Source organism: Salvelinus alpinus, chromosome 37 (assembly GCF_045679555.1).
Source record: "Salvelinus alpinus chromosome 37, SLU_Salpinus.1, whole genome shotgun sequence".
Lineage (NCBI taxonomy): Eukaryota > Metazoa > Chordata > Actinopteri > Salmoniformes > Salmonidae > Salvelinus > Salvelinus alpinus.
The window spans coordinates 16,793,782-16,804,866 of record NC_092122.1 but is presented as its reverse complement, the minus strand read 5'-3'; the positions used below and the strand labels follow the sequence as shown (position 1 = coordinate 16,804,866).

General features: G+C 41.4%; 1 protein-coding gene across 1 annotated transcript; it reads left to right on the top strand.

Moving 5' to 3' along the window:
• The first annotated feature begins 594 nt into the window (after nt 1–594).
• LOC139565809 (normal mucosa of esophagus-specific gene 1 protein-like) lies at nt 595–3,046 on the top strand. The gene is made up of 5 exons (XM_071386391.1): nt 595–773; nt 925–983; nt 1,265–1,353; nt 1,772–1,832; nt 2,568–3,046. The coding sequence occupies exons 1-5, from the start codon at nt 665–667 to the stop codon at nt 2,634–2,636; spliced, it is 387 nt and encodes a 128-aa protein (XP_071242492.1). The 5' UTR covers nt 595–664; the 3' UTR covers nt 2,637–3,046.
• The last annotated feature ends 8,039 nt before the right edge of the window (nt 3,047–11,085 follow it).

Sequence of the window (11,085 nt, the reverse complement as noted above, 5' to 3'; positions counted from 1 at the left end):
TTTTAAAGTGGCCTTTTATTGTCCCCAGCACAAGGTGCACTTGTGTAATGATCATGCTGTTTAATCAGTTTCTTGATATGCCAGACCTGTCAGGTGGATGAATTATCTTGGCAAAGGAGAAATGCTCGCTAACAGGAATGTGAACAAATTTGTGCACAAAGTTTGAGATAAATAAGCTTTTTGTGTGTATAGAACATTTCTGGGATTTTTTATTTCAACTCATGAAACATGGGACCAACACTTTTTACATGGTGCGTTTATATTTCTGTTCAGTGCAGTTGAAAACGATGTGTTTGCTTGGTGTCTATCAACGACTGACTGCAACATATAATTTGTTGGTCCAGTACAGGTAACCACCAGTTGTCACAATAAACAAAATATAAGGGTTTTCTAAACATATTTATTTTCCCTAAATAATAGCCTCTTTGCATTTCATACACAATTTAAACGCATTTTATTTTCTATCAAAATAGTTCTAACAATTATATTTACTTGAAAGAGTTCTCTGCTTTCAGGGCGCTCAGAAAACGTGCAACAGAAATGCACTTGGCATTTTCACCTTGAACATTTGAAACCACAGGGGGGCGATGCGCTCACACTCACAGAGGAAAGTTGATCAACCGCCGGCTCAATTGAAACGCTGTGAAGGATTTCGATAGCGAAAATGTCTACGTGCTTTACAACTCGTATCACCTCTGGTCGGATAGTAGCCTACTTCAATAGACATTCAGGATGCTCTGCTCACAAGGACCTTGGGACTCTGGCGGCAGCAGGTGAGACGGACAGCATCTATAGACCTGTTGCCTTATAGGATGGACCTACACAGATTAAATATTTGCTAGACAGAATAATACTTGTTACCAGATTAATATTCGACTCAATCATTTAAAACAATACTACGTGTTTTCTTTTAAATACCTGAAGGGAATTTGAAAATAAAAATGAAGTCTGGATTTATTCAGATGCTGAGGAAGAGGAAAGAGGTGAGTTTCTCTCTATTTCTTGTTTTGGATCAGTGTTTCTATGGTTTCTGATGAAGGTTATTCATTATTCCTATCCCAGCAATGTTATTCCCTGCAAGAGTTTAAATTAAATTACAAATAAATAATTTAAGTTGTATTTATTTATGGGAATTCCATTTCCCTTGCTTCCTGAATTAAATTATGTAGACCCCAATTCTCAAATAGAGTTAGGACCAACCATGCTATCCACATATAAGGGTATGAGGCCCTTATCCTGACAGCTGCGTGTTTCTCTCTCCCAGCTCATTCCTCTGATCGGCTTCGTGGCATTGGCTGCTGTAGGAGCCACCTCTGCCTCACTCTACTTCCTATTTACAAAGAATGATGTCATGTGAGATTTTATGTATTTTATCATGTATTTGCTGTACATTTTTATGGCTTCCTGGACCCAAATAAACCTAGTACTTTACTAACCATTTTTGTGGAGATTCTCAATTTAGTATTTTTAGTCCAGGGTAAGATTTAATCTGGGTCTGGGGAATCCACATTTCTTCTTATTTGCATGCGCATTATATTTCCTTGTGTGGCTATTTCATTGTGCTTCTAGTAATGGGTACGATAAGAAACTTGAAGTACTAACCTGGTATGATCTCGCTTTAACTGTAGCCCCATGCTGATTTCATTAAGTAGATTTGTTTATCAGTCTCTGACAAGCCTGCCCCTTTAACTTTATATTTCGATAAAGACAAACCCTGGCATAGCAGGCAGAGATATATTCTGTTTTAATAATTTCTCTAACTTTCTTTCAGTTTAAATAAAAGCACAAACCCTGAACCCTGGGAGAGACTGGACCCATCTAAACCACAGAAGGTGATTGATAACATTATAAACACTTTTTATGTCTGTCTATTTCTTACCTATCTATGTTAGTATTGACATTTTCTTGCTTTTTTGGCTTAATTAGTGTGCTTTGTATGCTTTACATTATAAACACTTCATATGCCTAGTTATTTCTGATAGAGGACCACTCTAAGTTGATATTGATATTGGTATGGGTATTGAGACCACTCTGTGGGTAATGTTATGGGTATAGGTTGTGTGCCAATGCAGTGGTTCCTCCTCTATTCTGCTGAGTCACACAACAGAGAAACGTTGCCAAGTAGGACTATAACTTACCATAAAGGGCTGGGCACCCATCGGGGGGCGGGACATCTCCCATTTCTACTGTCATCTAAAAGTAATTTAAACTGTTATCTAAACATCTGTATTCACAGTTGATTCGTTGCATGGGGACCTATTGATAAAGGAGGCAGATGCAGTAGTGAAGATTTGATGCCCTGTGGGATTGATTGACTGTGGATGTAGTAGGAAGCTAGCAGGGTTGGTGTCAATTCCATTTCAATTTTGTCAATTCAGGAAGTTGACTGAAACTGTAATTCTAAACAAGCAATGAGGAAAACTGGAACTGGAACTTTACTTTACTTTGTCAATTGACTAAATCTAAATGGAATTGACCCCAACGCTGGTGAGTATTTGTAGTAACATATGACCAGTAGTGTTATTGTTGTTGTTGTGTAAGTGGGTGTGGTTTTCTCCCAACTGCAGCTAGTCACTATCAACCAGAAATGGAGACCCATTGAAGAGCTGGAGCTGGTGAAGAGTATGACCAAGTGATCTCTCTATCTTTCTATTTCTCTCCATTCTCTCCCCTTCCTCCCCCCTCCATCCTGAATGAGAGCTGCGTCCCTGCCCTTCCTGCACCCCTTCCCAGTCTAGCAGAATCATTTCTGCCCAGACTAGATTCCCTGATACTTAGTGGGCGGAAACGATTCTGCTATACTGGTGGGGTATCCCTGTGCTCAATACTGTCCCCAGGACTGAGGATGTCCACAGCTGTAGTGTTACTTACATCACCAGGCTGTAAAGAGAAAAAGCTTTTGTCTTCACTGTAAACCAGCTGTCTGTCTGTCCCAGTGATGTAACTGCACTGTACTGCACTATAGCTGACTCTAAATGTGACCAAAGCTGTTTGTTTGTGAAACAAACTGTTTGTCTGTGTGAAATAAAAATTATTGCAATAAAAATGTACCATTGCTCGTGTTATTAATGAGGAGTGTCTACATGGAGTTAAGTACGTCCATTCTGGTGGTTGTTTTCAAAAGCTTGTGTCCCCAACTATCATCAAGGTAACTTTATCACAGCTCTGTCTGGCTTCTCTCTGTCTCTGTCCCCAGAAGTGTGTCTGATGGAGACATTAACCTGTGTAACGAAAGCCCTTGTGCCAAACTGTCCTTAAGGTGACATCATAGTTCTGTCTGGCTTCTGTCTGTGTCCCAAAATGTCAGTCTAGAATTAGTATTCAGAAAACATTATCGGCAATGCATTGTCTTGACTGATGGAACAGTCCTAATGCACCAGACTGGGCTGCTTGGAGCCAACCCCTCTCTTAACATGATTACTGATTACAGTAATCAGGCAGAGGGAGAGCAGGATGGGGATAGAGTTACCCTCAGGACACTGTGTGTGTGTGTTGTGTCTGTGTGCAGAGACAGTCCTCTTACTGGTTGGTGGAGCAATAACACCTACATGTCCCTCTCATAAAGCGTTATTATTATATTACCACTTACTACACGTATACACTGAGTGTACAAAACATTAGGAACATCTGCTCTTTCCATAACATAGGCTGACCAGGGGAATCCAGGTGAATGGTCCCTTATTGATTAACTGTTAAATCCACTTCAATCAGTGTAGATGGAGGAAACAGGTTAAAGAAGGATTTTTTTATGCCTTGAGACAATTGAGACATGGATTGTGTATGTGTGCCATTTAGAGGGGGAATTGGCAAGACAAAATATTGAAGTGCCTTTGAACAGGTTATGGTAGTAGGTGCCAGGCACACCGGTTTGGGTGTGTCAAGAATTGCAACGCTGTTGGGTTTTTCATGCTCAACAGTTTCCTGTGTGTATCAAGAATGGTCCACCACCTAAAGGACTTCCAGCCAACGGCAGGCCAGTGGTCATTGATGAAAGGACAAAGGAGGCTGTGACACAAATTGTGCAGAGCAACAGATGGGCTACAGTTAGTCAACTGACAGTCCAGTACAATATTTGTGCCCAAGGACCGATAAAAGAATGCACAACTCGTCATACATGAGTGGGAAGCATTGGAGTCAACATGGACCAGTATCCCTGTGGAACGCTTTTGACACCTTGTAGAGTTCATGCCCCGACGAATTGAGGCTGTTCCGGGGGCAAACAGGGCTGCAACTCAATATTAGGAATGTGTTCCTAATGTTTTGTACACTCAGTGCATGTGTGGGGTACAGAGATGAGGTAGTCATTCAAAAATCATGTTAGACACTATTATTGCACACAGAGTGAGTCCATGCAACTCATTATGTGACTTGTTAAGCACATTTTTACTCCTGAACTTATTTAGGGTTACCATAACACATAGGTTGAATACTTAATGACTCAAGACATTTCAGGTTTTCATTTTTAATTAAATTGTAAACATTTTAAAAAACAATTCCACTTTGACATTATGGGGTATTGTGTGTAGGCCCGTGACACAAAATCTCTATTTAATCTATTTAAATTCAGGCTGTAACACAACAAAATGTGGAAAAACTCAAGGGTGTGAATGCTTTCTGAAGGCACTGTAGCTGCCATTACCACAGATGAGCATGTGTCATTTAACCACTGGGTGAGCCTGGACAGGTAGACTCCCTGTGAGGCAAAGTCTGAACTCGTGTTACCTCGCTACCCATATATCAACAGATATTTCTCTATAACCATATCAATTTGAGATCTCAAGTAAAAAAGACTGTCCATATTACCACAGAAGCTAAATAGTCCATCCTCCTCTCCTTGAGGTAATCAATGATCTGATATGACTGGATGGGTGAAAGCTATACAACAGAACCCTTGCTTACACCAATTTGATTGTGTGAGATCTGCACTTACCTAGAGGAAAGAGGAAAGAAATGAAAGGTGCACATGTAAAGGGTTTGAATAGGGTCTGTGTGTGTACGTGACAACAGTCTCACATACACACATCCTGCCCCTCACACCCCTGTCTTGTGATCAGGAAGTCTAGCTCATTGTGACTTAGGTGTCCGCTCCACTCCATAACCAGGGCGGAACTATCATAACACTGACTGTGTTTCCTCTTGGTTGTTGGGATAGGCAGGGTTTGTATCCGTTCTAAACTGATCACCCAGGCCAAGAGCAGAGTGCAGTACTAAAGTTTTGTGGTGCTCCAGAACAAAATGTCAGGTGGAGGTTGTAAATCTCTCGTCTGAGGGAAATGTAAACAAGAAGATTGCCTAACTAACCACTAACAGACTTGCTCTGTTGCCTAGAAACCAGACTAGTCACAGTGTGGTGGTTATTAGTATAGAAGGAAAACAGGCTAGTCAAGTGTAGTGGTTATCACCATGAGTGTTTGCTTCACTTCTTCCTAACTGTGACACCTAGGCTCAAGTCTGGCCAGAACACACCATACTGCTGACAACTACGCCATCTAGTCGTGTTAGTGTAATACAACAGCACAAACAGGATCTCACCACTCCAGTATTCCATAGAAGCAGAAGAGACCACAGACAGCACTCTTGTCCTATAATATATCAGTCAATGTCAAAACCCGAATGTATGACCTCTGTCATTGCCATATTATAACTAATCATGTTAATCTGACTCACGTCTCTCTGCCTCTTCCCACTGGGCACACACTGGTTGACTCAACATTGTTTCCATGTCATTTCAATAAAATCACGTTGAACAAACATGGAATTGATGTTGATTTGAAATCTGTGCCCAGTGGGGTCCTTGTATCTAATAACGTATCAACTTTCTAGGTGAGTTTTCAAAATACTATTTATTATTTCAGAATGTACTAACAGGTTCTTCATTCACATGTTTCCAGTTAACATATCTTCCAGGTGAGACAGTGACTGACAGTTATGCTGCATTGTTTAGTAAAAGAAAGCGTGAGTGACAGACACAAAGACAGATCTCACTCTCTCTGTCTCAGTCTAGTGATAATTTAACTCAAGATTGATAACCAAGGCTCATTCACACACAAACTAACAGCTGATCATGTGATCAATGACTGGCCAGTACTGCATCCTGAGGTTATGAAGGGAATGGGGAGCCTGGTGGGAGGAGCTATAGGAGGACGGACTCATTTTAATGGCTGGAATGGAATAAATGGAACTGAGTCAAACATGTGGCGTCCATATACTGTACAGTTCCATTTATTTCATTCCAGCCAATACAATGAGCCTGTCCTCCTGTAGCTCCTCCCACCAACCTCCTCTGGAAGGAGGAGGTACCACTTAGAATGCATTCTAAGTACCACTTAGAATGCATGCCCAATACATAGGCTGCATCCACATGTTTTAGGCTAAGCGGTGGACTCTCTGCAGTTTGTGCAAGTGTGTGTAGCCCTGTTCCTGTGAGTCAGGACCTGCTCGATGCAGCTGGTCAGGCTGTAGGTATGGAGCAACAGGTGTCGGGCCTTGGCCTGCACTGGCACTAGAGGGCACTAGAATCACAATACAAAGATAGAGAGCGTTAGGACATTGTCTGTTTCTCAATTAATCTTTCCTCGATTCCTCACATCCTCTCTCCTCTCTTGATGCCTCCTTGGCCCTTTCTCAATTGGATTTCCTCGATTCCTCACGTCCACTCCCTCCTTCCTCTCCTTGCCTCCTTTTGAAGAAGTTCAAAGGTAATCGAGGAGGTGAGGAGAGGAAACATGGAAACAAATTTGCTTGCATAAAATTAGACTCCTTCTCCACTAGCGCAAATTATGTTTATATAATTGCATGCATGCTTTTCTCCTCTGAGAAAACAAGATACAATAAAAAAAAAATGGACATCAACACATACACTGAGTCTACAAAACATTATGAACATGTTCTGTTATTTCCATGAAAGACTGACCAGGTGAATCCAGGTGAAAGCTATGATCCCTTATTGATGTCACCTGTTAAATCCACTTCAGTCAGAGTAGATGAAGGGGAGAAGACAGATTAAAGAAGGATTTTTAAGCCTTGAGAAAATAAAGACAGGGATTGTGTGTGTGCCATTCAGAGGGTGAAGAGGCAAGACAAAATATTTAAGTGCCTTTGAATGGGTATGGTTGTAGGTGCCATGCGCACAGGTTTGAGTGTAAAGAACATTAATGCTGCTGGGTTTTTCAAGCACAACAGTTTCCAGTGTGTATTAAAAATGGTCCACCACCCAAAGGACATCCAGCCAACTTGATACAACTGTGGGAAGCGTTGGAGTCAACATGGGCCAGCATCCCTGTGGAACGCTTTCGACACCTTTTAGAGTACATGCCTCGAATATTTTATGTTTTGTACAGTCAGTGTATAATGGTCATGGAATTAGTATAATGCATTTTAATTGACACAAAACGTAGCCCAAAGAATGTCTGCTCACTACACAGGTAAAGTAGTGCATGAGAGCGCTTTCGAGAACACCGAATGTGAGACTTTCAAGATGGTGACACGGTAGAAATGTTACAAACTTAATTAACAGTGTTTTATAGACAAACTGAGCAAGATAATGATTGCGTCTTTAGCATGAATGTAAAAAAGCACTATTGCTAACACATACAAGTGCGAGCTCTCAACTGAACATGAATGAATAGAGATTCAGAAATACAAATAGACCTATTCCACTCTAAGATCACTCTGCTGAATGACAATACAAGAGGCACGAGTGTCATACTGTAGTACCTGGTGGTAGGCTATGTGCAAAAGCGTGTTCATAACCTATGGCACACAGCATTTACTTGCTAGATAGCCTTGGAGATCTATTTAGTGGGAATCTGTCATGCTACAGATAGCCTTGGAGATCTGTTTAGTGGGAATCATGCACCATGGCCTATTTATGCATCTACTCACCGGCATACCCCCACCCCCTGCTGCCAGAGAGAGAGGGGGAGGAAGGAAGCCTCTGAGTCAGCACTCCGCACAGCCTTAGTGGAACAAGCCCTCAGATTGCAGACACGTGAACCCAGATAGAAAGGCAACGATGCGTCCAACTCTCTGTCTCTCCTTAGGTAACACACGTTCCTGCTTGATGTGTGTGGGCTACTCCATCCTAACGGATGGCTTTCATAAGTGTTGTGTTGATGTGGCTAATAAGATTCAGATTCAATTCAAACACAATAACTACAACAAAGTTTCTTGTCAAAGTTTCCAACACAACAACTTGTACTACACATGTTCTGCAACTTGACATGGTCACATGTCTTTTGTCCTGTTTGGCTGAGCTAGCCAAAGAAGCTGTGACTGCTTAGTTTTCCAGCTTCAAGGATGATGGCTTCTGGGCCTCTTTCTGTATCTAGACTATACTCTTTGGCTGTAAGGAGGCACTGTAGGCTACTTGGTGAGTGAAATGAAGACGTGCAGCTGTGTAGTGAGGCCTAACACTACTCAAGCAAACAAAAGACACTGCTGTTTATCATGCAGCTGCTTGGTGTGAAGTGACTGACATTGATCGTTTCTCACCTTGACACAAACACACATACACACACATTTCGTGTCAGGTTGCCTTTTACTGAAGCTGTACCCTGGGAAGAGCCAGGTTGCCAGATAAAAGTGACTGACTGATGTCCCTTTTTGATATAAGAGGAACCCATAGTCTTGTTTCATTCATATCAAATGACTATGATAATGTTGTAGCTCATCAGAAAATATGTATTGTGTTTCACAGAAATTAGAGGTAAACTTATCCCACTCTTTATGGGTCTGATGGTGCGACAGTGCAGGTGACCCCAAACAGTCTCTTCAAAATGTACTTTGAAGAGAGATAACTGTTTCGTGGTGAATAATAACATTGAATGTAATTGTGTGAAATACACTCTTAGAAAAAAGGGTTCCAAAAGGGTTCTTTGGCTGTCCCCATAGGGGAACCCTTTTCGGTTCCAAGTAGAACCATTTTTGGTTCCAGGCAGAACTTTTTTGTGTTCCATGTAGAACCTTCTGTGAAAAAGGGTTCTACATGGAACTCAAAAGGGTTCTACCTGGAACCAAAAAGGGTTCTTCAAAGGGTTCTCCTATGGGGACAGCAGGAAAAACATTTTTTTCTAAGAGCGTAGATGTCACGCCCTGACCATACAGAGCCCTTGGTTCTCTATGATGTAGTAGGTCAGGGCGTGACTAGGGGGTGTTCTAGTATGTCTATTTCTACGTTGGTGCTAATATGGTTCCCAATTAGAGGCAGCTGTTTATTGTTGCCTCTGATTGGGGATCATATTTAGGTAGCCATTTCCACACCTGTGTTTTGTGGGATATTGTTTGTGTTTAGTTGCCTGTGTGCACGTCATGACTTCACGTTTCGTTGTTTCTTTATTGTTTTGTTTGTTTCACGGAGATTATAAATATGTGGAACTATACTCATGCTGCGCCTTGGTCCGCTCATTACGACGAACGTGACAGTAGACACTGATATGTGAAGTACTGATTGAATTCAGCATAAGAGAAGCAAAGCATATGGCAGCATAATCTGCCAAACATTAAAGGATGGTTTTCCAGCCAAAGATTTAGACTATTAGTCCTGAATTTAAAAAGTACTTTACTTGGAGATTCTCCATTGAGCACGCTTTAAGTCCAGGACTAGGCTTAATCTGGATCAGGGAGACCATCCCTCAACCCTTAAAAGCCCAATACAGCAGGATATGTTACCTGAAAACTAGCTGTTATTGGCAGAGAGGTTTGGAACTTTGTTTGTTATTGGTCTATTGTAACAAACGTCGTCGGGAGAAGGAGAAGAGGACCAAGGTGCAGCGTGGTAAGTATTCATAATACTTTTAATAAATATGAACACTTGAACAAAAACAACAAAACGCCAAACGAACAGTTCTGCAAGGTGCAATACACAAAACAGAAAACAACTACCCACAAACACAGGTGGGAACAGGCTACCTACCTACAACGATTGACAGCTGCCTCTGATTGGGAACCATACCAGGCCAAACACATAGAAATACATAGAATGCCCACCCGAACTCACGCCCTGACCAAACCAAACTAGAGACATAAACAAGGAACTAAGGTCAGGGTGTGACATCTATTAACTTCACCACCTGGAGGAAAGCCAAAACTCCACCCATGCAAAACCTGCTGAAATTTCAGCCGGCCTTTTCAAACAGCTCTTACACTAAAAGGGCATTATCATAATTTTCACAATCTCACAGTATTATTTCAACCTCATAGTGTAGAAATAGCATATAAACACAGAGAAATCAGTTTTTTGACTGCACTGGCCCTTTAAAACAGCCCAGCTCTAACTTTTCTATCTTTTTTCCCCTTTTACACTGAAAAATGTGAAGGTAAAGCGAGGGATACTTGCAGAAGTTCCCTGCAAAGCCAAAACCCTAATTTCAAGTCCCCAGGTCCTTCATCTTATGTTTGGAAATGTAGAACATGGCATTGAGGATATCGGCCTTTGAGTAATGACCTGACGGAACTGGGCTATTTCCCCTGGGCCAGAGGGCCTTCCTCCACAGTGCTGTGCTTTGCTGAGGAGCTTTTCCACCCAAAGTTGATAAACACGGACACAAAAAATTATTAAACATGCTCCACATTTTTCCTGTTTTAAGATGTTGCAATGCAGACTGTGTCCTATAAATTTGTTTTTTATGCCCATGCTGAAAATCTATTTTAGATACCTCCATGTTCGTTTTAGACATCGATTTAGCTGAGATTCCACTTCACAGCATCTGAGCAAGCATATAATGTATAGCGCACATACTTTTCATCGCTGCACCGAAAAGTTTTAGCCTAGTTTTTAAAGGACTCTTTAAGTGCAAGTGGCCAACAATTTTTTTTAACAAACTTGCACGAGTCAACATGGTGTTTTTAAGCTGTACAGGGTGGCAGAAGCTGCTATATCATATCAAACTGTCATTCTGTACTACATGAAACTGAATGGTGGAGCAAAAACATGGAAACAACATTTGTCTTCTTGACCCAAAAGACCTTGACCTTAGCCTAGATGCCATAAGTAGATTTTCTCATTAACCTCTTACTGCAAATTAAATTCACATGGACATTTTAGGGTGTGGCACCATGATCTTAATGGATTGGTTGTGGATCATA

What these genes read in the sequence shown, in the direction of transcription:
- LOC139565809 (XM_071386391.1), top strand. Translation starts at nt 665, where the DNA reads ATGTCTACGTGCTTTACAACTCGTATCACCTCTGGTCGGATAGTAGCC. An exon ending in TGGGACTCTGGCGGCAGCAG is followed by an intron (nt 774 to 924) that starts GTGAGACGGACA and finishes AAATACCTGAAG; the next exon opens with GGAATTTGAAAATAAAAATG. An exon ending in ACCCATCTAAACCACAGAAG is followed by an intron (nt 1,833 to 2,567) that starts GTGATTGATAAC and finishes TCCCAACTGCAG; the next exon opens with CTAGTCACTATCAACCAGAA.